General features: G+C 39.1%; 3 protein-coding genes across 4 annotated transcripts in view; all 3 read left to right on the forward strand.

The window, feature by feature from the left end:
- On the forward strand, nt 1–6,916 carry LOC114162018 (multiple epidermal growth factor-like domains protein 11). Its single transcript, XM_028045764.1, has 13 exons — nt 1–124; nt 770–985; nt 2,736–2,914; nt 3,189–3,291; nt 3,420–3,578; nt 4,319–4,481; nt 4,766–4,891; nt 5,003–5,013; nt 5,483–5,662; nt 5,764–5,985; nt 6,167–6,346; nt 6,567–6,643; nt 6,851–6,916. Exons 1-13 carry the CDS (start codon nt 22–24, stop codon nt 6,914–6,916), a joined length of 1,785 nt encoding a protein of 594 aa, XP_027901565.1. The 5' UTR covers nt 1–21.
- On the forward strand, nt 6,060–17,569 carry LOC114162019 (multiple epidermal growth factor-like domains protein 11). The gene is made up of 20 exons (XM_028045765.1): nt 6,060–6,346; nt 6,450–6,641; nt 6,851–7,229; nt 8,071–8,273; nt 9,108–9,328; nt 9,415–9,561; nt 9,672–9,836; nt 10,883–11,034; nt 11,192–11,360; nt 11,434–11,542; nt 11,875–12,011; nt 12,105–12,230; nt 13,777–13,956; nt 15,144–15,368; nt 15,452–15,578; nt 15,739–15,938; nt 16,024–16,236; nt 16,760–16,905; nt 17,129–17,256; nt 17,410–17,569. Exons 3-20 carry the CDS (start codon nt 7,101–7,103, stop codon nt 17,567–17,569), a joined length of 2,937 nt encoding a protein of 978 aa, XP_027901566.1. The 5' UTR covers nt 6,060–6,346; nt 6,450–6,641; nt 6,851–7,100.
- Nucleotides 17,134–25,915, forward strand: part of LOC114133186 (uncharacterized) — a 17,967-nt gene continuing 9,185 nt past the window's right edge. The window contains exons 1-10 of one of the 2 annotated variants that reach the window (XM_027998873.1): nt 17,134–17,256; nt 17,410–17,554; nt 19,103–19,235; nt 19,734–19,889; nt 19,996–20,122; nt 20,212–20,666; nt 22,416–22,504; nt 23,512–23,672; nt 23,764–23,878; nt 25,636–25,838. In XM_027998873.1, coding sequence (XP_027854674.1) covers nt 23,625–23,672; nt 23,764–23,878; nt 25,636–25,838 — 366 coding nt within the window. In that variant the 5' untranslated portion in view covers nt 17,134–17,256; nt 17,410–17,554; nt 19,103–19,235; ... (3 more) ...; nt 22,416–22,504; nt 23,512–23,624. Of the gene's footprint in view, nt 17,257–17,409; nt 19,236–19,733; nt 19,890–19,995; nt 20,123–20,211; nt 20,667–22,415; nt 22,505–23,511; nt 23,673–23,763; nt 23,879–25,635; nt 25,839–25,915 lie in introns of both variants that reach the window. The other variant, XM_027998874.1, reaches the window with a different exon arrangement.

The raw sequence follows: 25,915 nt of genomic DNA on the forward strand, positions 1-25,915 counted from the left end.
ACCTGGATCAAAGTAGCCGCGATGCCTCTGGCAGATTCTGATCACAATGTGAATCACTTAGCAGAACATCTCAAGAGTCCACATTATGCATGTTCCACCTACCGAGGAGATATATGTCCTAAGGGTGAGTAAATCCTGACACAATATAACTTTATCCCCTCTGCCATGGACATTTTCATCTTATGACATTGTCATTATATTTGCTGTAACATATAAGTACTTTCAAATGCGTGTGTCTAGTGTGTCTAAGATTCGAGCATTTTTAGATATTTGAAAAAATAATGAATGTAGTGACACAAAACATTTTACAGTAGTTGTAGAAAGTGTTTACATGCACTTTCTATGATTAAACAATCTTTTCTGTCAATCAAAGCAGCAGAAGATGCTGATAGTTATGCAAAGTGAGCTGCCTCCTCTATTCGATGCGCCTCACTTTCCAAGTGTCTTCATTTGAAGATGTGAAAGTCTGAATGTCATATTGTGACCTCCCTCTTCAAAAGAAGCCTGGTGGTGGTGACGATGTGAATAAAGGCACTATAAAGTAGTTGCTCATATCAGCCCATAAAAGAACAAATTCAAATTCCTGCAGCAAAGTAATTAGTTCCTCTGAATTGTCAAAGAAGCTCTGCTAGATGGAAAAGAAAAGATTCAGTATGTATGCCTGTATGCGGGGCGAGCGCTTGCGTAAAAGAAAAAGATAATCCTCACGAGTTTCCTATCTTATAGCAGTTGAATAGTTCTATTGACAGCTGTTGTTGTTGTTTTTCAGGTTTCTATTGTCCTTTGGGATCCGCTTATCCTAAGCTTTGTGATGTCGGATTTTACTGTAACCAGACGGGTCTAACAGCACCAGCAGGGCCATGCATGGGTGGTTATTACTGTCCCTCGGGGTCCTCAGACGCTTACGTCAACCCATGCCCCTCTGGACACTACTGCCCAGTTGGAACGCCTCTTCCCAAGCCATGCCCCCTAGGAACCATTAAAAGTGAGCCATTTTGGAATATAGTTGAAATTACTAAATTACTTTGATAAGTTTTCTCTGAAGAAAACTGCTTGTAAAACAATTTTTGAACACGTCTGTAATCCCTACCCATCCTGAGATGGAAATAATGAGTATTCAGACACAAACCGGAGCTGAGATAAACAGGACCCAATCCTCTTCTGCTATCATTGTCAGTTTTTCCCCCCTGTTGTCCTCAAATGAACTGAATGTCTGTCTTTGTGGCTCACTGATGTGGAAAAATATGAAAACAGCCACTGAAGGGTTTTTTTTGTTTTTTTTTTTACCTCCCTTGGGCGCTTATAAATAATTATTGTCATAAAATGGTTTAATCGTGTAATTATATTCTCGTCTCGCTGCAGACAGCTAGAAGCTCATTAAGGTGTTCCGTAGCTTCTTTGTGTGGCTATGAATTAGAAACTGATGAGGGAGCAGGTACTTTGTAGTTTGCATTCAAATTACATTTTTATCTATATTAATGCTTTAATTATTTAATCTCACATACTGATTTGATATTGTTTTCTTAAATATCCAAAATTTAACCGGTGCTGCGTATTGTTTCCTCTCTTTAATGAAGGCAAAGTAAACTTGTTTCAGAACAAATCATGGCCATCTGTGCTTACCAACTGGGGATCTCTCTTACATCTGTTTTCAGAAATCTTATTTAGTTTCGCCAATGTATACAAAGCTTCATGGGCATTTTTACACCTGTATACCACATATGGCAAGTAGTGGAAAGATGTTTTACCTTTATGAGGGTTTAGAAAAACATCTCCTTCGATCCAATTGAAGTCAATTTGTGTGGACACGTCTTTTGATCTCTTTAAATATTGTAGTAGATGTAGTAGTCAATAAAGTGCTTGATTCTCTATGAGACAGAGGTTTGGAGGCTAATACTTGATCCAAAGTTTCCCCCAGAAAACTTGCTAAGCCTGGTGGGTGGGGCGCTCAGCAGTCATTCATCCAACGGCGCGTCATGTTTTTAAGTTAAAAAAATGTTTAAAGTTGACAGGAAATTTGAAAATATCATTTGATAATTATGTGTTATTGAAAGATTGGGAGACTAATATTTGAATACTAACTATAAAGCCTTAAAATTGCAACATTTTAAAAAGACTTAAAAAAATAAGCAATGCTTAGCCTGGTGGGGGCACAAGTAAAGCCTGGTGGCCCGCCAGGCTTATAATACACTGAGGGGAACCCTGCTTGATCCCTGCTAAGATTTTCTTTTTACATAACCGTAACATTTCTTTAAAACTAGGTCATCATACCTTCCATCTTTAAGTCTTTTTCATCTGTCCAAACCCAAAATGCTGCAAATTTTTCCCGATTTTCAACAACAGGCTGTAAAGGAGACTCCTTGAGGCTAAAGGGATAACTGCGGTAGTGCCAGAATGTCATCCTATCACTAGGTTTTCTATTAACCGTGGTTGTAAAAAGACAAAATTTATTTAATTCACAGAATGAAACTGATTCATTGCTGCATTCTAAGAAAAATGCAAGCTTAGGCATAAACTTGCACTCTTCAAGTACATGATTGCACTTCAAGAGTGCACGCTTCAACTTTGAATATATTATCTATATATTAACCCAACATTTTGACTTCGGCTCATATGCATTATTGTGATTAACATGTCACATGGATCTTTGAAAGACTTAATTATGTGTAACTGGGCAATCAATTTATTGTTTAACATTTTCTTCTGCTGGTATGTTTATTGTGTGTTAACCCCAGGTTTCATTGGTGGATCCACAGTGGAGACATGTCAGCCATGTCCTCCAGGTCACTACTGCGATCAAAGAGGCGGCACTGAGCCAAGTGGCCACTGTGTAGAGGGCTACTATTGTCCTGAAGGACAGACCTCTCAGAGACCACAACTGCATGTCTGCTCACTTGGACATTATTGTGAGAAGGTCAGGCATGTTCCATTAGTCCTCAAGCTCTTGTCAGTCATCACTGCTGAATTTTGTATGAGATTTCCTCACAGCAGAGTGCTCTGATATGACAAGCACATTACTTTATGCTGCAGTCAATTAATGTTGTCTCCCAGACTGGATCAGTCTGTGTCAGTCTTCACCTTGTGCTGTGTCTGTCTCCATTCTTATCACTGCTCTGCAGTTATCACAGTTGATAGCTGCTGTTCCCCAGGTGTAAAGTCTTGTAAAATCATTTTAATTGTCATTTCAGGGCAGTGTGAGACAGACCCCCTGTATTCCTGGCAGCTACCAGCACAGACAGGGCCAAGGGACCTGTGAAACATGCCCTCCTGGCTTCTATTGTCAAGATCAGGGTAAATCATAACTTGGACAGTGACTACACTTTTAGGAGATGAAGAACTGAATTTTGATTAGCCTTCATTCATGTAGTTTTTAATGAGAGCAAAGGAAATGTTTCTTTGGGAATTCTGCATCAACACAGGAATGAGTCATCCGCTTCCCTGTGAAAGAGGACATTATTGCCCTTCTGCATCAGCAAATCAACGTCCCTGTCCATCAGGGACCTATGGAAACTTGTCAGGACTTGCAGAGCAGTCCCAGTGCACACCATGCGACCCTGGCATGTACTGCAAAGGAGCAGGTATTCCTCAAAGTGTAAGAAAATTACACTGTGCAGAAAGCTACAGTGTCAGTCAGAAGTTCACAGCCATTCATTATCAGCATGAGTGTCATGTTATTTTAGGCTTTTTGTGATTTGTTTGAGATGTTTCTTTTTCAGAGTGGAAAGATTCAGAATAGAATAGATTCACTGCAGGGCAATGGAAGACCTGCCTTATTCAAGTCAGTAATGCTGGATTTCCAACCTTATGAAGTTTATGAACATTTATCATCAGAAACCGATCAGGATTTGGGTTTGATGGTCAAGATCTCAGCACAATTTACCTGGAACATTAGAATTGGCTTTTAATAAATGAATAATAAAGATTAGCATAAACCTTTTGGGATCTTAACCGTATTCAAATGTGTGTGTTATGCATAGGTGCTGAAACACTGCCAGAAAACCAACATTTTGATTAAGATCTATCAATGCTGATTTAGAGTGGACAAATATGCACAAAGAATTATGCCTCAGGCTTGCTGAAGGCTATGAAAACAGCTTTTAAAGTTCATTGCCAATGTAATAACATTTTCCCATTTTGGAAAAACAACTTCAAATGAATTGTTTTAAACCATAAAATGAATGACATTGATCCTCACAATGAATGTCTGCCAAATTTAAACAGACTAGTGGAATTTAAATGAAGTGCTAAAAAGTCAGACTGATCTTAGTGCTGTATAGTTCCTGTATAATGAGACATTTAAGGTGAAATGTGCTTCCAGGAAGGACTTTCCCCAGTGGGCTTTGTGCTGAGGGGTACGTTTGTGTCGGCGGCACCTTTGATCATTCGCCATCAGACAGTCTGACAGGATTCCCATGTCCTCCTGGGTATTTCTGCCCCATGGGGACTTCTGCACCAAAACCGTGCCCTAAAGGAACATACAGGTGCAAATTGAGTTGTATCTCTTCAACCTTTGAATGTCTTTCCGTGGCACATACTATGTTATCTGCAAATTATGACTTGATGTGAAATGTAATTGATTTTGACGTTTTGAGAATATGGTAACATAGATTTTTGCTAAGTTGTTTAAGTATTTATATTTCTTGTCAACTGTCAACTTATTAGTGAGTTGTTTTTTTTTTACAATAATACAACTAAACATACCAATCTTAATTTTCCTGTGTCTTATTATCAATTGCTTATGTGTTTTTAAAACGTTTTATGACAGTGAACAAAGTGGGCTTGGAGACCTTTCTCAGTGTCAGAGCTGCAGTCCGGGTTTTTACTGTTCAGAACCTGGTCTCTCTTCAGTCTCTGGTCTCTGTCTCCCAGGTAAACATGGTCTCTCCCAAACGTATTGACATTTTTTGCAAAGATGTGTAAAAAAAACAACAACTTAAAATAAATGTATCACCAAAGTCCTGGATCCTCTCTTTTGCTCCCTTCTTGTCTGCTAACTCCACAGGTTTTTCAGAGGTCGATTTGTGTCTGGAGAACTTTTTTACTTTCTCTTTTTCTTTATCCTGTCAAGAAAACAATGTCAGCCCGTCGCATCCATGTGGAGTATTTGATGTCAAAATAGATCATGTTTGTCTTATTTAGCTAAATGCATGCTTAAACACGTGAGGCTTTTTTTCTTTGAATGCCTCCCAAGCAACTGGTTGGCTTCAAGAGAGCAAAGACGTGGTGGAGCCAAGATGCCCCTTTTTGATGCTTGTTCTCTAACAGTTGGCTGTGGAGGTTGTTGTTTTTAGTCTCCCTTAACCTTCTGCTCACTCTGCGTGGTGGCACCAAAAGTTGTGTTGTTTTTTGTCACAATTCCAAATATTTTAATCTTATTTTTTAAATCTTAAAGTTGTACAAATTTACACCAACCATAAGGTGCTGCAAATTGATATTCATAAGATGCCTGATTCAGTTGGTTAAACTTTCTTTATTCCTTCAGGTTACTACTGTCTAGAGGGTTCTCAGTCTGCTTCTCCAGGATCAGGTGACTTTGCAGGTATTTGTCCAGCAGGCCACTACTGTCTAGAAGGCACCAGTGTTCCCCTACCTTGCCCAGCCGGTTTCTACCAGAATAATCCTGGAAGCAAAGGCAAAGATGACTGCAAACCCTGTCCACCTGGTAATCCATAGCCAATTCTACAAAGCCTCTCATTTTAAGTGCTATGAATTCCTAATATTTTTTTTAGAATTTTATAGTTCCCATAATAATGCTTCTTCCAGGCTGGTTCCAGGATTTACCTGGCCAGAAAGAGTGTATTCCCTGCCCTGCGGGATTCCACTGCCAGCCTCTGAATCCTGGTCCCACCAGAGGGACTTCTCTTGGAGTTTCCAGTCCTCTGCCCTGCCCAGCTGGGCACATCTGTCCCAGAGATAGCTTGGACAATCAGCCTGTTCCATGCCCTAAAGGAACCTACAGCTCCAGCCAGGGTCTTATCTCTACAGGTGGAAATCAGATTTTCCTTTATTATGTTTTTATTAATTACATTCAGCAAATTACAGTTAGCACATCTCAAAACATTTTTAACAGCATGCCCGCACTTTATGCTGATGAATTGCATGAGGCAGATAGCTTGTTTCGCTGTTTGGCAGCTAATGTCACAGCTCCCGGTCTCTTTGTTTGCAGGTCAGTGCTTAATGTGTCCGGCAGGCCATTTCTGTGGATCCGAAGGTTTGGTGGAGCCCTCAGGATCGTGTGCGGCAGGTTTTCTGTGTCTGATGGGTGCAAAGGTGCCAAATCCAAAGGACAACATGACAGGATCTATCTGTCCGCCGGGGATATTCTGCCAACAAGGGCTGAGAGCAGGTAGGTGTAATCTAATTGGGATAAATCGAAAACAAATAAAAAGTTGTCATTTTTGTCATAGTATTAGAATATATATAAACCAGCAGTGAACTCATTTCGTCAGGTGATTGCCAGGCAGGGTTTTATTGTGACTGGGGGTCCACCAAAGCAGATCAGGCTGTGTGTCCAGCTGGTTTCTTTTGCCCCAGTGGAACAGCAATCCCCTTAGCCTGTCCCGCAGGAACGTTCAGCTCTGAAATGAGCAACACTCACCAAGACAACTGCACCACCTGTACCCCTGGTTACTACTGTCAAGGTGTGAGTCAACACATTGTTCTAACACAATCTGCAGCAAAAGGAGCAGTCAGCTAAAATAAAAAATGTGATTTAATTTGTAAGTACATGATAAACTGTTAAATGGATGGAGTTAGTCAATGTGTTGTCTTTTTATAGAAGCAACAAAGTAGCAAGTTTTCAGGATGCATTTGGTTGAGCAGTTGATGTTTTCTTTCTGGTGTGTCTCAGATGAAGGTACTCTCCAGCCTGTACTTTGTCCTGTTGGACATTACTGTTCTGCGGGACAGATTTTAGGGCATGCATTCCCTTGCCCACCTGGCACACTACAGAGGAGGCTTGGAGCGTCCAGTCCAGATGCTTGCAGTCCCTGTCCTGCGGGTTAGGGAGCAGTTTTTATTAAAATAGTTTCTCCTAATCATCTAATCAGAATTATATTTTGGAAAATATTTGTGTGCATCATGGTAATGTATATTATTTAATGGTTCTTTGTATTATGTCTGCAGGGATGTTCTGCTCTCAGTTTGGTCTGTCACAGCCCTCAGGTCGGTGTCAGGAGGGATATTTCTGTCCTGCAGGATCAACCAGTCCAAACTCCACCGAAAGTCAGGTGAGGATTTTTCGTCTATTTTTTTGTTATTTACACTTATGTTCAACTATACGTCTCATAAAATGTAACCTTGTTACATCAAAAAATCCTATCTTTAAGCTTGAGTAGTTTGATAGGATGTATTGTTTTTTTTAAAGGTTTTGTTGGCTCTAGTGGCCTTTATTTGAAAGTAGTTCAACAAGAAAGAGGGTAATGAGAGAAGGGGAAGACATGTGACAAATGTCGCCAGGCCGGGAATCAAACCTGTGACAGCTGCCACAAGGACTAAGTCCTCAATACGTGGGTCGTGCTTTGCTTCTGCGCTACCACAGCACCCCGATGGGATTTATTGTTAAAAGGGCCTTAATAATTTGTTCTCGTGTACATCCCCCAGATTTGTTCAGATTATCCACAGTGGCTCTTAAAACGTAAACCGACACAAAAATGAGCAATACTTTTACATATAAAGGCTATGTGGCTCCCTCATTATTCTACCAATTGAAGCATATTTTGTTATTTTGACTAAATTAAATGTAGTTTGATAAGTTCAAAACAATAAAAAAGCTTAAGTGCACAGCTAATCGTTTCCCTTATGGAAAGTAGGTTTTATGGCTGTAGAGAAATTTCATTAAGTAGGAGAGAGGGTCATAAGGACTCTTTTGATCTTGAGGCTTGCTGTCTGAACCTTGCTCTATGTGTTAAATTCATTAAAATTTTATCCACTGGCAACATTTAATGTCAGAGTACGTAAGAAACATAACAAAATAAGGTAATCTATTTACCATACTAAGTGTTTGAGAAAGTTAAAAATTGTGCTGTTATTAATAACTTGGCTTACATTTTTTTTTTAATTTTCTTCCAGAATAATTCAACCAACCACCATCTTTGTCCATCTGGCCACTACTGTCCATCTGGCAGTGGTCATCCTCTGCCTTGCCCTGTTGGCTCTCTTGCCATTTCTCAAGGACTAAAAGCAGCAGAAGAATGTCCGCCCTGCCCTCCTGGGTTATATTGTGACAGTCCTGCAATGTCCGATCTCTCCAATGCTTTGCCATGTCACGCTGGGTAAAACTTTCTGACCTTTTTCAAATTTTAAAATAGTTGGTTTTAAATGTAATAGATTTAAATTTCATTATGTGTGTGCCGTGTATTTTTAGATCGGAGAATTTTTTTATTAAAACAATCTCGTACAAATTGTAACGCACATTGGCACTATTGGATAACCTGAAATGTAAGGTTAGTAAGGTTAAGTCATAAGCATTTAGCACGCTGGCTTGCATTTATCAAAAAATCACTTGGCAGAATAATAATTGTGGAGCTCAGCTGGGGCTTGAAGCTCCAAGGAGGAGCTTTGGGTAAATCGGTGGAGCATTGTACAGCCCGAAAGGCACCCCGGAAGGCTGCTGTGGGAGATTCAAGGATTTCTCAAACATGCATGAATGAGTCAAAGCAATATTTTAAGTATGCTTATAATGAGGGAGTTTCATTATAATATAATTTTGCATAAAACCGCTCATTTAGAAAGCTTATGCTGTTTTACAGAGTCGGTTCTTAACACTGGCACTCATTCCTTTCATTCTGAACTTACTCGGTGAGCCTCATTATATTCCTCGAGTTCAATAGATACAGTCGGTTTTTGACAGAAAATTGTAAATTCTCCTTTTTTTTATAAAGCTTTCAGTCTTTGAGGACCACATGCTCAACCAGAGAGTTTTATTGTAGCCAAACCAATAATTGTAATGATCATCATTTGAAGTGCTTGGCATAGCCTGACACCCATCCAAGAGTGTTTCGCTGGAGGGACACTTTCCCGCCGACAGTCTACTTGGCTTTACTAATGGATGCTTCCAGTAATCTTTTATTTCATATGAAGTTTGTTTTCTTTGTTTACGCCTACAGATATGTTTGTCTGAGTGGAAGCTCCAGTCCCTCTCCATCCGACGGCTCCCATGGCTACCCCTGCCCTGCTGGCTACAGCTGTCCTGTTGGCTCAGCGAGCGAAGTGCCCTGTGAAGCTGGCACTTACAGTCCTAGTTCCGGTGCAGCTCACTGCTTGGTCTGCCTGAGAGGAACCATGTGTCCCTCTTCAGCTACTCAAGAGCCCTCTACCTGCCCAGCTGGTAAAAACTCATTTTGAATCAGCAGATGCAATATGTTTCAGCCACCCAGCTCTTATTTCTCCGCTTATAATTCTTTCTTTTCTTAGGCCATTTTTGTCCTCCTGGGACAGTGGCGCCTCAGGCATGCCCTATAGGAACTTTCAATAACCAAACAGGAGCTCATTCGCTCTCTGCCTGCTTGCCATGTCCTTCTGGGGTGTACTGTGGCTTACATGGAGCTTCTGCTCCGCAAGGTAAACACACACTAAGATGCTAACTGATTTTATTTCAAACCCATGCTGAAGTCTCTTGATTTGACTTGCTAGAGGATATCAAGCTGTAAGTGTTGATGGGTTTTGTGTAGCTCCATGTTTGCAGGGCTACTTTTGCCAAGGTGGAGCTACAGTGCCAACACCCGCGAGCTCTGAAACCTTCCTGAGGAATGGTCTCTGTCCAGTAGGACACTATTGTCCAGCAGGATCTCTCACCCCACTCCCATGCCCTGCTGGGAGTATCCGCAATGCAACTGGTACATGCCTTTATTACAACACCATCTAAATTGAATTTTAAGAATATTTCTTGCCCTGAACTTTTTCTTTTCTTTTTTTTTTACTTATTTCTTATTGAACCTTTCTTTGAACAGTTGCAATGGAAAAGTATCAGCATGTTTACATCCTTAGGCAATTGTTAGTTTTTAATGTCCATATTGTGAAAGTGGTATCTTACTTGTTTCTACTGAATATTCATTCCATTTTTCCTATTTTCTAATAAACTGACCCTCTTGAAATCTCAGTTTATATATTTTTGTTTTTATCACAGATATCGCCTCCACAATGCACAGTCACTGGTTGTTCCTGTTTATAATATATTCTTGTGATGGCTTTCTCACTTGCTGAAAGCACTTTTGTTTTTACCAAGTATTCATCTTCATTTTGTAATATGTCATGTGTAAGACACCCCAAATAGAGTGTCCTACATGTTCCGAGTATTTCTTATACTATTATTCTTTTCAGAGTTAAACATATTTTACGCTTTGAAGCTTTTTCAAATGTTGTCAAATCAATCCCACAATGAAGCAGAGCTTGAGCTGTTTTGCAAAAAAATTTGACTCTGGATGTGAAAAGCTGTTTGAGCCATATCTCTAAAAGACTCACAGCTGTTGTTGTAGTGAAATGTGGTTTAAAAATTGTGAGGCGTTTGGGGCACATCCCACTAGGGGGAGACCTAGACCCAGGACACGCTGGAGGGATTATGTTTCTCGGCTGGCCTGGGAAGGTCTTTGGATTCCCTTGGAGGCCCAAGTGACTGGGCAGAGGGAATTCTGGGCCTCTCTGCTTAATCTGCTGCCTTGACCCAACCCCGGATTAAATGGATGGATGGATTGGCTGATCGCAAACTTTCCTATTAACATTCCTCTAAAGTTACTGTATACAATTAATCTTTTTGTAGAGTACATTATGAAAAAGCTGAACATGCGATGAATTCAATTATTCAACTGCCATCCTTAGTTCAAAGGCAGTTTGGAAATCTTTTTTGTGTCACTATATACAGCTAGTATTGTTTTTCTGACTGTAGGAGGTGTTTCCATGGAAAGCTGCTCCGCCTGTCCTGCTGGCCACTACTGCTCCTCTGAGGGCCTTGCTAGCCCCAGTGGTCTATGCTCTGCTGGTTTTTATTGTCCATTTGACTTCTCCTCAACTACTCCATATGCCTTCCTCTGTCCCAAGGTATGTTTATTTACGTACACTTCAATTTACTCTTCCGCATTTTTTGTCCTCTTTTATGTCGTTGGATCTGAATACACTGCATCGTTTATTATTAATGCCCTGCCAAATTGGATGCGTCTCCTTGGATGTGCCTCTTATTGTGTTCTTTTTATCCTAGGGCCACTTCTGTCCTCAGGGATCAGCGTTGGCCTTGCCGTGTCCTACCGGAGAGTACCAACCGAACCCGGGCTCTGAGAACTGCGTCCCGTGCCGACCTGGATTCTTCTGTGAGGAGGCTGTGGTGGGAGACCCGTGGCCCTGCCCTCCACACTCGTTTTGCCCTGCAGGTGGGATATGGAAAGTTTTATTTCCAACAGGAGGTATGTAACAATTGTTTTACTACTGTGACTTTTTCTTTAGGGACAATGGTGCCGCAGCCCTGCCCTAACGGGACGTACACCCATTCCAACCAGACTGGGTTACAGGAAGAGAAGGAGTGCTTGCCTTGCCCTCCAGGGACGTTCTGCAGGTACTCAGGAAGCATCTTGTGTCATGTGTTGCACGTGTCTCACTGTCACACTCTATATTTAGACCCACACTCCACTCACATTATTTGGCACATTTACATCCAACATGCACCAACACATGCTGAAAGGCAAGTTCTGTCTTCATCTTTCACTTTACAGGTGGACATCAGGAAGCTATATCATATTGAGAAATTTAACTGTTCTTGTTATGCACTTCTATTATAAAATTACGGAGTGAGAAAATAATGGTATTAAGTACAATCCTATTCATTTAAGTGCATATTTTAGTATCTGCCAATGATTTTGTGTGTTTGATTTTGTCATGTTTTCATAGGGCTGGTAAGATCCAGGGTTTTTGCGCTGCAGGATATCTGTGCATTTCTGGGAGTGCAGAGTTCACCCCTCAGGGGTCAGTGTCTAACATGACCCACTGCCAGTGGGGTGTGCAGTGTGCTGGCCCATGCCCACCAGGTATTATACATCAATAAAATGTTCCTCAGTTTCTTTTGGTTCTTGAAGTTTCCAGTTATCAGTCTTAAAAGGAGCTTTTTAAATTTTATTTAGGCTTTTATTGCCCTGAAGGTGCCGATCAGGCGCAACTGTGTCCTGCAAACACAGTTAGGAGCTTCGCAGGGGCAGTGAGTCTGAAGGACTGCTTACCCTGCCCTCCGCAGTATTGGTGCAAACCTGGTAAGTTGATGGCACGCATGCTAGAAAAGTTTAGTTTACAATCAAAAATGTAATCAGAATTTACTGAGATTTTAGACTAACAGAAAGAAGTGTGTACATTTAAAGTGGAATGAAATGGCTGTATGCTTTACAAACAGTGTTTGCAAATTAAATCTGAAATCTGAATCTTTTTTGGGGTATGTCTGAAATGTTTGGGACAAGCAAAAAAAAAAGTTCACTTAGTCTTATTTGTGGCTATTTGTGGCCTGCCATAGCAATGCATGGCAGTCACCTATTGTTCTACACCTCAAAATTGCTGCCGCTTCCTACTACCGTTAATGCGGCTTGTACCGCTGCGTGCTCCCTCACAATATATATATCAAAATGCGGGGCTCAATCCCGTCAGGGGAGCTATTACTTTTGTTGGCATTTTGAGTGGCGACATAATTAACAAAAAACGAGCCAAATTCAACTCAAAACAAAAGTCTTACTGACACAAAGCAGTGTCAGTAAGACTCAAAATAGACATAGAATTTAGTCTGCCCCTCAGAGCTGCTCTTTAGAACTACAATGATGGCAGAATGTCAGAACTACAGACATGGTGGAACAACTGCTATAAACTCATTGCATCTCTGAATAGTACTGGTTATGGTATATCTTATATGCATATCATCTTGTGGTGGCAAAAGCAACAAAAAAAACCCCAGTATGCTCTGGACTTAAGATGGAGGCGTCCAGGAGGCATCCTGACCAGATGCCCGAGCCACCTCAACTGGCTCCTCTCGACGTGAAGGAGCAGCGGCTCTACTCTGAGTCCCTCCCGGATAACTGGGCTTCTCACCCTATCTCTAAGGGAGAGCCCAGACACCCTACGGAGAAAACCCATTTCGGCCGCTTGTATCCATGATCTCGTTCTTTTGGTCATGATCCAAAGCTCATGACCATAGATGAGGGTGGGAACGTAGATCGACCGGTAAATCAAGAGCTTCGCTTTTTGACTCAGCTCTCTCTTCACCACAACGGACCGGTACAGGGCCCGCTTCACAGCAGACGCTGTGAATCCGCCTCTCCCACTCCCTTCTTCCCTCAGTCGTGAACAAGATCCTGAGATACTTGAACTCTTCCACTTGGGACAGGACACCCCCCCCGACCCGCAGAAAGCACTCTACCCTTTTCCGGCTCAAGACCACGGCCTCGGATTTGGAGGCACTGATCCTCATCCCGGCCGCTTCACACTCGGCTGCGAACCTCTCCAATTGTTTGAAGACAATTGATTGAAATTAATTTTAAGGTATCAGAATATGGGATACAACACCCACCACACTTTACAAATGTAAACATGTAAGTTTCTGTTGGTCTATTCAATACAATCCCAATAAAACTGGTTAAAAATTCAAGGGGAAGGGTTAGTTTTGCTGGATGCACTTCATCTACTTGCAATATTGATTGTATGCCTGTAAGAGAGACTTTATATGTTTTACCAGAACCATTCAAACTTAGCAGCAACATCAGTTGTACCATGAAAGCATTTTTGGCTGATTACTGTCTGGGGTTTCATTGTTTGCAGGAGATCCAGTCGTTCATCTGTGTCCGCCTGGTCATTACTGTGACGGTCTGCCCGGCAGTGACTTCAGCGGTGGTACCGGGCCCCGGCCGTGTCCCATATTTACTTATCGAGCTTCCCCAGGAGCGGGCAGCAAGGGTGACTGCCTGCCCTGTCCTTCTGGTTCACACTGCAACACCACAGGTACCATGTGAAGACCCTTTAGCAAAAGTTTTAATTAAACATGCATGTTACCATTTTATTTTTATTTACCTTACTTACGTATATCCTCTATATTCTATTAAGAATAACAAAGTGAAACTCACCTTGTACTTTCATCTGGTGGACTTGAATTAGAATTTTTATATTTTAAATTCATTCACAGCAAATTTTCTGCAGTTATTTTCATATATGTATATATATACAGTATATGCTCACTCACTATAATATTTTTGCTTCTGACACTGCCTGAGATAAGAGTGAAGGAAATGCAATGTGAGGGGAAGCACTGAATTTAAAACTTGTCACTTGAGGCCACAGAAATAAATGAGTTCCGGAGTTTCAGAGAAAAAAAAAAAATTTCTAATCCCCTTTACAAAAGCTCGAGGCTTGAAACTAAACCCTATTGTAATTTCAGCTAATGGATAATGCGCAGCAGATAGTTTCCCTATCCATTCCTCTACTGGTTTTAAACGACCTCCCTTTTTAAATAACAAGAAGCAAGGATATTCACGTTTGAAACAGTAATTTTAATGTCTGAACCTTGAGGAGTATGTTACTTAATTTTAAGTTCTGTTGAATATGTGAGGTTGATGATGCTGCATTTTTATTCCTTCCTCGAGGGGTTTCACTTAAATTTAATGTTTTTTAATTCTCTCAAATTCAACAGCCAGGCAGCTGCTGCAGTGGCCATCCCCTCGAAATAGGCTGGTTGATGACAGGAGTGAAAAAAAAATAAACTAGTGCAAATTTCACATAAAACATACTAAGTGTGACAGGAAAAAAGAAGAAGCAATATCTAAGGCAGCAAACACATTCCCACAACACTGCATGTTTGTAACAGTTTTCTTTTTTTTATTTTATTTTTGCTTTTCACGCTGGTGTTGGTTTCCCTCCTGATAGAAAATTAACAAATTTTAACGGCTGCCTGTCTGAAGCCTGTGCATATTGAACAAGGTTTGACTTGGAAAAAGAAAAGAAAACTTCAGTGACAAAAACTTGCCAGTCATTGAAAGAAAACTTGCTGAGTACAAATGTAGTACACCAATTTGGAGGAAAACAATCTTATTTTGTTAAAAAGTCTATGAAATTTAAAACAAATTTACAGGCTGGCCATTGTGGAGATTAATTTACCTCCCTATAACCCCCCTATAACCTTTGGGTTTCTTTAGGACTTACAGAGTATACCAGTAGTCCCTGCCCACCTGGCTTCTGGTGCAGTGGGACTGGACCCCCCATCCTCTGCCCAGCAGGGACCAAGAGGCAGCTTCCTGGAGCCGCTGCACCCAACCAGTGTGAATTGTGTGCAGGGGGAACCTTCTGCCCAGACCCTCGCGTGACAGGAAAGCCCAACGTGGAAGGAATCCCCTGCAGGGCCTCGTATCAATGTCCTGTTGGTAGGCGTGTCCATAAATATTGACTTTCTAAACACATCCAGATGAGGTCCTGGTGTTGTAATGAGCTTTTGACTGCACTCCAGGTGCAGTTTCAGAGAAGTTATGCAGAGCTGGCTCCTTCTGTGGACCTCAGACTGCTGAGCCTCAAGTATGTCCAAAAGGTTATATTTGTCCTGAGGGATCGTATTCGTATGACACCTCTAAACAACTGTGAGTACATGAAGGATCCATCAAACTAAAGTGTGTGTTCAGACCCAAAAACACCCTGTAATTTTGATTTAAAAAATCAGTTGTTAAAATGTGGACTTTAGTTGATCTACAAGGGTTGGATGAAAGCTTTATAAATAAATAATTTTGCGTCACCCCACAGATGTCCATTTCCCTACTACTGCCCTGCCAACAGCTCCGCCATGAAATCCTGTTCTGGAGGATCCATGCCTGTCAGCACGAGCGCTCTCAGAGGATCACACAGCAGCAGCTGTAGCTTATGTGAAGATGGCACTTATCGTCCATATCTTTCCCTGAGTTTGCAGTGCCTCCCATGTCCACCGGGATATTACTGCCCTCAAGGTGCTGAAACTAAGCAATTCTAAATTATTATCTTTTGAATTTCCAGGATTTGATTATTTTGTTGTTGTTCCCCAACTTCATAAAGGCACAGAAGATTACAAAACTAATCCCTGCCCTCATGGACATGTATGTGGTAAGGAATACGCCCAGCCAAAGTCCTGTCCACCAGGCACGTTCGGTAACCGTACCCGTGCAGAGAAAATGGACGACTGTCACCCTTGTCCAGCCAACACTTTTAACCACCTGCCTGCCCAGAAGGCTTGCTTTCTATGTGGCAGCTCCTCCTTCTCAACACCTGGTTTGTTAACAAAATAATTATAGAAATAATATTAATCTACTTTTTTCCCTACATTTTATTTTATTGTGACACAATGTACAAAACCACAGTACTTTAAAATTGGATGCAATGCTTTTCTTGTTTAACTGAGACACTTTTAATCAAAGTTCAATTGTAAAATGTATATAAAAAAGTGAACTGAAGTGAAATTTGTTTTTCCTCTGACAGGCAAAGTTGTCTCAGCAAGTGTGTTACAGAATGAGACTTTAGCATCAGGACTGAAAGAAACTCTTGTAAACGAGATTAGTTTTTTTTTTTTTTAGTTTCTTTATGTATTTACAAAACGCAATAGTTGCTGTATATATTTAAAAAATGTTGTTATTAGGTTAGCAATTAATAGTTAAAATAAGCAAATTCTGCTTTTGCTAGATTTAAAAATACACTATCTGTACTTTATGTAATGAAACCAGTTATTTCTTTAAAATGGAAAAAGTTGAATTTTTATGATTTTACAGTATTTCTTTTTCCAAAATATTATTTTTAGGTTCCGTCTCGTGTACCTGCATTGGGAAGAACCGGGCTTTCCAGTATTCTGATGGATCGTGTCTGTGCAGGACCGGTTTCATCTACTACAATGAGCTGGACTTTAAAAGTTCTACTTCTGACAGTGAACTAGACTGCCAACCTGAGGCCAGTAAAATTACATACATAGTTTATGCTAAATATCTTATAAAGCTTACAGAATATAGTATTGACCAGAATACTTGCATTAAGGTCGATATTTGTGTTTAAATTTATGTATTGTTTTCTAAGGATCCAAACAGAAGTGATGCAACAAATAGCAACATTCTTGTGTTTGAAGCCAACTCAGATGTTAGTGTCTCTGATTTTTTTGTGTGTGTGTTTTTTTTAGGTGAGCAGGCGGTGCAGCACAGGAGAAATACGAGTAGCAGCATCCAGAGAGTGTGTCTTACCCTCCCTCCACTCCTGTAATATCACCTGTGGATTTCATGGAGGAATCCTGGATGTGGAGATGGGCATGTGAGTCTTACTATTTTATATATTTTTTCTGATTTAGTACTGATTTAGTTTGCCATGCAAAACCTACTCCAGCCCATGACGCCCAAGTTTGAAGTTTTTATCTTGATATGTCTGATATTTTCCTGTCTCCTGTCTTATCTGCGCCTGTCCCAGCTGTCGGTGTGAGCGATATGTGTCCGCAGAGGAGATTTGCAATACTTCTTGCCTCTTCAGGCTGCCTCAGCTGTCTGCCGAGCTCACGCAGGACGGCGACTTGCAGCTCAGCCTTAGAGAAAGAAACAGCAGGGTTTGGGCAAGGGTGAGAGAAAGCTGACAAAATGATGATTAGCTACACCTTAAAAGAAAAGCAAATCATCTCATCCAATCCAGTTATTTACCATGCATAAATTTGTTATCCTACATGTGCATATAACTGAGAAGAATATGTGAAAGCTGCTACTGGGAGATAAAAATAGACACAATTCATTATCAGGATTGTAATGATAGAGCTGAGTAATTTTTCAGACCGTATTGTTTGCTTGGAATAAGAATTTTTTTGGAAAGCTCTGCACAAGAAGTATTAGTCCCAACTTATTACTTACCGTATTAAATAACTTGCAGTTTCAGACATTTTTTATTTGATTGTATCTGGAGAAATTATGAATTATCATTTCTTTTTGACAAAAAGAAAAGGAAAAACTGTTTGTGCATAAAATAGTTTCTCAGTCTGATCTGTACTAGATGTCTCAACATGTATAACTGTCCACATATTTTTTACAAGGTAAATCTAGCACTATTTAGGCTTATGGAGAAGGTTTTGTATTACTGTCAGAGGTCATGATTCAGTATGGGGATCCAAATGCACAACTGAGAAAAAAATATTGTCACAAGAAGCAATAAGGGGAATTAACTTTGATAGTCAGCCTTTTTATAGAAACTGCAGGTGACATAGTTTCTTGATTGTGCTGTAAAATGGCCCCATGTACCTGGAAAATACATAATAACCCCTTTAAACAAGTAAAGTTGTTAGAAGAAACATTTAAAAAAAACGTTTGACCGTCAGCATGTCATAGCTCTGAAAATCTCCAGATGGAGGTGCCCAGGAGGCTTAATGATGAGATATCCCAACCACATCAGATGACTCTTTTCGTTGGGAAAGATGAACATTTTCTCTACGATCTTCCTCTGGATGACTTTTCTCTTCACCTGAAGCTAAGCTTAGCCACCCAGAAAAAGTTATTTTTAGCCACTTGCGTCTGAAATATTTTTCTATCAGTCATGATCCATAGCCATAGGTGAGGTTTGGAACGATAGCAGAGGTTTTCACCATGACAGATCAGAGGACCGCCTGCATTACTGCAGACAAGCCCCAAGCTGTTTTTCCATGTAGAACCGTTTTCAAAATAAAATCTGGCAACACTGTCAACCAAACTTATTTTGCCATTGGATGTAGTCTCAACATTAAATATGGTGAGATTACTTTCCAAAGTGTCACAGGAAACATTCAGGTAACTTTCAAATGTACATATTTGATCAACAAAATTGATTAAATATTTTTCTTCTCATACCACTGGTAAAAATATAATATTGTAGTACAGTGAGAAGAAAGGTGATGGTACTGCTTCTCACACACATTCTTATACACACTGATAAAATAGTTTTTAATAGCAGTACAGTAATGCAAATACAGTTTTTTAGAAATATAGTTAAAGGTGCAGTCTTACAACGGAGTAATCAGAAATGATACAGTTAAATTATATTTTTTCCCCCTAAAAACCATATTTATAAAATTATTTCACTAGTACTATGACAACGTGTTGCAGTGCCATTCTTGTGCAGTTGGTTTTCCTTTCCTTTTTACTTCCAGAAAATAGAAAATGTTTTGGGTCCTGATATCCACGCACAGACATCTGGAAGAGTACACTTAGTGCAGTTTACCGCTGAAGGACTCTTTGGTTGGATTCCCCTCCAAAGAGATCTTGTCAATCTTTTCTTTTCAGGTAAGCACTGGTTAGAAGTTTACATACACTAATTATCAGCATAAATGTCATAATTAGTCTTAGGCATTTTGTGATATATTTCAACAATTAATTTTTCAGGCTGGAATGATGGAATAACATGCAACTTAATTGAATTTGAAAAAAGAGTAGGCATAATTTATTGTAGATGTTCTTTTATCCAGTAATTAATGGTCAACATTATACTTACATATTTAAATACATAAATAGACCATCTCCAATATTTGTAATGTGGAATTTCAAATAATACTTTCTCGCAAATTCCCTGTGTACAAAAGAAAGGTTTCTTCTATTTCACTCTAAATGTAATTCTCTGTGGGAATCTATGTACAAATTGTAAGTATAAATTAAGATATATTTATTGATATAAATTATCTTAGATTCTGTTTTTGTAAACATTGAAGTTGGCTTGAATATTTCTTAAAAAAAACCCAAGATCAATTCAAAGTTTGTCATATTCATGAAGTGTTTCTTTTTTAGAACCAATTGATATTGATATAAATACAAGATCTAGAAAGAGGAGAGACACTGAAGATGATGAGAATAAGGCTGATGCCCTTCCTCGGATCCCGAATCCTATCGCCTGCCTTTCCTTGGGTGACATGCTCGTTTTTCATCTTACCATCAACCACACTGGTATATTGTATTTTATTTACTTTAACAATCATTTATCATACTGGTGAGATTACATATGTTTATTTTAGCTATACCAATGATATTTTAACTTTATTTAAATCTTTAGATCGCCCTTTAAGCCACTTCCCAGTGTACCAGAAGGACCACCTGTTTAACAGTAACCCAAGCTGGGACTTTGGAGCCTTCAGACATCTGCAGATCCTCATGAAGCAAACAAAATTCAACTCTTCAATGTAGAGTCGACTCCACACAGTTTTTAACTCTTTCAAATTACATTTTGCAAACAGTTTTTTTTTTTTTCATCTTTTCTCCTCCCTCTCAGGTTTGCTCATGTTTTTTCAGAAGCAGGAAAGTATGTGTTTGTGGACAGTGTTGTCCCCGAGTGGAGTATTGTCGTGGTGGTCAGTAGGGAGGGGACAGAATGTGACACCAGGGCTGCCGCGTTTCAACCCATGACTCCAGGACACTTGGTCAAATATGGGATTGTAAAAAATCACCGCCTCAACCTTCTGCCTGACTGGGGACTCATTGTTGGCAAGCTGTTTTAATTTATTTTTAATGATTGACTTCGTTGAGTAAGTGGTGCAGGATTATTAAGCGCTGGCTGTGTGCAGGGATCCTGAGTCTGCTGTTGGTCCTAGTTGTAGTCCTGACCACAACTGTGCTGGTTCTGCGACCCAGCAAAGCGAAACTCGTTCCCCATTGGAAGATAAAACCAAAGTGGCGCAGCCTTGGAGAGCCTTTTTGCCCAGCTGAGTGTGTTTGCAGTAGAGAAAGGTGTGTATGGGTTACAGATATGCTAGAGTACTATTCAGGCAGCTTTTTCACACTACGTTTTAAAAACTGCTTTTAAACTACATTATGGATATGTTTATTTTCATTGCACAAAGACACAACAGTGAACTTGGCAACAAAATTTGTTGCTTGGCTACCAGAGTACAGAGAAAAAAAATACAGAAATAAGTGACAATTTATACTCATATACACATTTATGCACATATTTACATACAAATGTTTTGGCTTCAGGTAAAGAAACAAGGCTGAAGCAAAAACCTTTTGCTATAACACGTTACAAATTAAAACAGTTTTATAACATGAAAAAAACAGATTACTGCTTACTTTTACATAACATATTTTCTTATTGTAGCTGTTTTTTTTTATTTTTATTCAAACATGAGATATTTATTCTACTGCATCAATAAAATATTGCACCATGTTAAGAAATAATTCTTAACATGGTGCTACGTTAATAATCTCACACAGTCAGTTTTCTGTTTACTTAAAATTGGATACTCATGTCTATTAGCATTTTATTTTCCCCTCTTAATAACTAATAACATACAGAATTAATTATTTTTAATTCTATTCTTCTGTACAATCCCTGCTCATTGTGTATTACCCACCATTCAGTTTGAGTTTTTTTTTGGTTCCAAATTATGGATAAGGCAAAGATTCATCACTTATAAGCCTGTGGTTATACTATTAAGATAATATGCAAATCAAAATGGAGGTTAGAAACCTCTGGGAATTGAGTCATTTTATCAGCTAGAGTGGAACAGAGGGATTTAACCATGCGGTGTCCAAAATCAGTCCTCAAGGGCTGATTTTGGTTCCTTTTCTGGTACAACACGCATGAATTAAATGATGGTTTATGAGCAGGCTTCTGCACCATTACCTGCCGAGGAAGTAGCTGGCCCATTTGAATCAGCAGTGTTGAAACAGAGACATGTGTAAAACTGCCAGGACACCCGACCTTAAGGACACCTGTGATTTAGGATTTTTTCTTGCCAAGAAACACAATTATGTCTGTGCCTCTCTGGCTGATTATGTTGTGATAACTGCCTCTGAATGGGCTGAATCTTCTTAGTGTAAGCAAGCTTATCACAGTGTCACTAGCATATTAATGAGCTTGCAACATGCTCTGTGCATGCATAAAATTGAAATTGATTACCGGTAACAGGTTTAAAGTAGACTGATCTGTTTAGCATTTCTATGCACAATGTTTTTCAGTACAAACTTGGCTCTACATTACATACAAGAGTGGTTATGGTAATTACATTCTAAAAGATAAACTTGTACACAGATGTTACTTAGCACTATTTTTTCAAGCATTTTTCTGCTGATAGCCCAAGAAAATAAGCTCAGAAAATAAGACACTTATAATTAGCTACAGACTTTCCTTCCTTCTTTCCTTCCTTTCTTCCTTCCTACCTTCCTTTCTTCCGACTATACTCCATATATTCTGGAAAATAAAATCAGCTTCTCAATGAGCTTATAAGAACAACTATTTTAATCCCACTTTTGCCAACTTCGAGACTTTGTTAGTATATTTTTTAAAAATTCAGACAAAAAACTTCTGCATCTGACAAAACTGGTATTGACAGGTCAAGCTTTAAAGATTGTGATCGGATAGAGAACTGCAATTGGTGCACCTGCAGTCATATAATCCTTAGTCAAAACATCTTGTGAAAACAGGTGAGAGATTTAGGAATCTTCAGAAATCTTTCCTTTATTCATGTGTTTTAGCATAACTGTCCAGAGTCAAGGCGGCGTTCTTGCCAGTCGAGGCGTAGGTGAGGGAGCAGAAGCTGAGGAATCTGCAGTCATAAAGGGAGGTAAGCTCTGTTTGTACTGAAACCTTTTTCATACAAAACCATTTAATTATTTCCTTAATCTTTCTTTAAAGCTGCAGTAGGTAAGCTTAATAAAAATATTTTTGTACATATTTGCTAAAACTGCCACAATGTCAGAACAGTGTAGTATGAGATGGATGCTTACTGGCTTGCATGTTCACACCAGGCTCCGCTGTGGGGAAAGAGCTGTAATGATACAGAGAGCAAGGAGGAGGGTGTGAGCTCCACATACAGCGTGATTGGTTTGTTACAACCTCCTCCTGGCTCTGATTGGTTGTTTCTGGCCAGGAGCTGGTGTATTTCTGCAGATGGCAGTAGGACCTCAGGGAGGAGACAGAGGAGCTTGATTTTTTTCCGCCCACAGATTATCTGTCTCATTTTACACTGTCAGGACAAAGTGTTAATTTTACTTATTATGTAAAAGCATATTTTAATTAAAAAGTTACCTATTGTACTCTTAAAGACTAAAATATCTTTTAAGAAAATATTTTAGTCTTTAAGGCAGAGATCTGGGGGAGGATTATCAAACAAAAAGAAAAATTAGTTATTTTGATTAATTTCTATTTCAAATTAAGAGTCGTCGGAAACACTTAACTAACTTTTCCTTCTAACTTTTCCTTTAGTGTTTGTTCTCTGCATGTGTAATCATTTGCTATTATGCTCTGCTGACTGATAATGGTGCTGACCCTAATGTTACTCAGTTAGTGTGTATTGCATTATTCATTCAGCTTCATAGGATGGTTATAATGAGATCATCATCCATGACAGCTCCTAGTTAGCAGCCTATTCTGAATTAGATAGATAATAAAGAAAATAATGGGTAATGTTAGACTGTAATGAGTTGTCCTTAAATCATTTATATAAAGAGAGAGCGAGAGAGAGAGCCCAGTGAATCGACATGTGGTCAAATTAAGCAAAGTTTTTACTTCAAGATACAGAGATACACGAAGATCATTTCACAATTACTGATGATTAATTCTCTCATTTAGGAAGTGTGTCAGGTTGCCTGGATCTGGAGGAGTTTAATGTGAAGACTCTTTATGACAAACTAGAGGACCAGAACCTCCACATCGCCGCCCAGCTGGCCAGACATCGCAAAGACATGCAGGAATTTTATAGGAATATATGCCAGCAGGCTGAATCACTCAAGGTTTAGTGGCTTATTTTTGTTTTTAGCAAGTAGGTGGACTTGCACTCAAAATATATCAGAGGAATGAAGAAAACTGTACATTTTGTTTCAGGATGTGTTTGAAAATATGGATAGTAAAAACCTGAGTCTCCTTAAAGAGATTCTAGTCCATAATGTGAGGAAGGATGTGTTATCACACACTCACGTCGGAGAGGGAGACAACCAAGGTGAGAATAAATGCACGTATTAAATAATTAGTTAAGCTCCACAAATCAAAAAATACGACAACTTTTTTTAAAAACACAATGTTATGTTATGGTCAAAGAAAGATAAATTATGTACTTTGCTATTCATAAAAGTAGATGGACCCATTAATAACAAAATAGAAGCTGCAACTAGAAATTATAGTTATTATTCCCATTATGTCGTCTTCTGGATAATCTATGTTAAAAAAATAAGGAAAAAAATAAATGAAATCTTGTTAAATTAGTGTTTTGTAATTTCATTTAATATCGGGTGAAGGGATGGACGAACAGATGGACAGATTGTTTGCTGATACCTTTTACTGCAGTTCTGGCTGCTGCTCTGAAAACATGGGCAGTCTCTTTGTATAAAATATGAAGAACACTTCAGTGCAGTTTCACCGCAGCATTCGACCATCTGTTGTGTGTAATCACTGCAGTCCCTTCTGCCTTAGTCTAATTGCTCAGTTAACAGTCTGTGTCTGACTATCTGAGGTCTGAAAACCTGAAGATCAAAAAACATATTAGTCTGTTTGCTAAATTCAATAGAAAATAAAAAGGACTAAAAATATATATGCTCTATGATATTCAAAATCCTGTCTATCATATTGAGTCTATTTTTTAGACTCAATTGGCAGCATTATGCCAGGTCTGTGTGTGAGTACCAGTGGTTCTGGTCAGTGGATAGTAATATCAAAAAAATGGAGAACTTCCAAATGTTTTTTAGTACATTTCAACTCAATAGCTAAATGCTTACAACTTGGACAGTTTAGAGTAAATTCAAACGTAAGCACACTTAACTTAATAATACTAATAATCTAAGTTGTTTTATCAGCCCACCCAAACTATGGGTGGGCTGATAAAATACGGTCTGATATGGGTGTTAGATTTAAAACTACGATCATAAATGTATGTGGTGCATCGGCATCATCATCATCAAGCAGCCGGCCTACTGATGTTTTTACAGAAAATATTAATAAAATGCTGAGCATAACACATTTTTAAATCTTTAGGATAAACATGAATAATGAATTGAATAAAATGCTTTTATTAGTAAAGCAATAAATGCTTGTCCAAATTTGAGAGGTACTTATAATTATACATCTGTAGTAAAAAAAAAATGCTGCAGCAAACCAGAGTAAAAATGAATCAATATTGTCCTCATCTCTGGTTTCTCAAAAAATACAATCCATCCTTCTCCCTTCTAGTCTCTCATTACATACAAAACAGGTTTAATTGTTTCTCTGATTACCTTGATGATCATAATTATATTATATTATATTATATTATATTATATTATATTATATTATATTGGATGTGGATGGATGGAGAGAGGATCCAGTATATGTCAAACAAAATCACTATTTTCACTTTATCAAATATTCACCGAGAGAATTGATTTCATGTGATTGAAATAACATAAAATCAACATAATATTGCATTGTAAAAATGACAACAGCAGTTTTTGTGAGATTGCTTTTCATTTGCTGCTTTAATACATCTAATCTTTTAGATGTCATTCTTCAGCACCAGTGCATTCATTTAGCCATATTTTTGTTTGCAATGTTTATAAGTCAATTCAGATTTTTTTCTAGGTTAAGGTCCTGTTGTTCAAATTGAGAATGTAATTCTTTTAACACTGCTGTAAAAATGATCTCTCATAGCATTTAAACTATTTTGCTTTAAGAGCCTAACATTTTTTAAATGCCTTGTGTTTATTCTGTATATTTTCATGAAAGCAGACATTTCCACCAGCCAAGCTGAGGCCTCTGTGTCTTTACTGGGAGCTGTTCTTAGATCAGTCGAAGCTCTTTTATGCAAGCTGACAGCAGAAGCTTGGCAGAACCAGGATCTGTGTGGTCTTCCATATTGTCATGGTTCAAGAGACTCTGAGGCTCAGGTTGGATATATGCAACCTGGTAACACCAATATGTCTTTTACACAGGTAATATAGAAACATTTGCTAATTGCTTCAAGCATATGTTGAGAATGTAAAAACTGTATCCCCTTTTTGTTTGCTTT

Source organism: Xiphophorus couchianus, chromosome 18, assembly GCF_001444195.1.
Source record: "Xiphophorus couchianus chromosome 18, X_couchianus-1.0, whole genome shotgun sequence".
In the NCBI taxonomy this organism is placed as follows: Eukaryota; Metazoa; Chordata; class Actinopteri; order Cyprinodontiformes; family Poeciliidae; genus Xiphophorus; species Xiphophorus couchianus.

Excerpts from the sequence above, each read along its gene's own strand:
- LOC114162019 (XM_028045765.1), top strand. The coding sequence starts at position 7,101 with ATGGTTCTTTGTATTATGTCTGCAGGGATGTTCTGCTCTCAGTTTGGT. Across the intron at positions 9,329-9,414 it reads GCCCTCTACCTGCCCAGCTG|GCCATTTTTGTCCTCCTGGG; the intron begins GTAAAAACTCAT and ends TTCTTTTCTTAG. Across the intron at positions 13,957-15,143 it reads TTCACACTGCAACACCACAG|GACTTACAGAGTATACCAGT; the intron begins GTACCATGTGAA and ends GGGTTTCTTTAG.
- LOC114162018 (XM_028045764.1), top strand. The coding sequence starts at position 22 with ATGCCTCTGGCAGATTCTGATCACAATGTGAATCACTTAGCAGAACAT. Across the intron at positions 986-2,735 it reads CCCCCTAGGAACCATTAAAA|GTTTCATTGGTGGATCCACA; the intron begins GTGAGCCATTTT and ends TGTTAACCCCAG. Across the intron at positions 3,292-3,419 it reads CTTCTATTGTCAAGATCAGG|GAATGAGTCATCCGCTTCCC; the intron begins GTAAATCATAAC and ends GCATCAACACAG.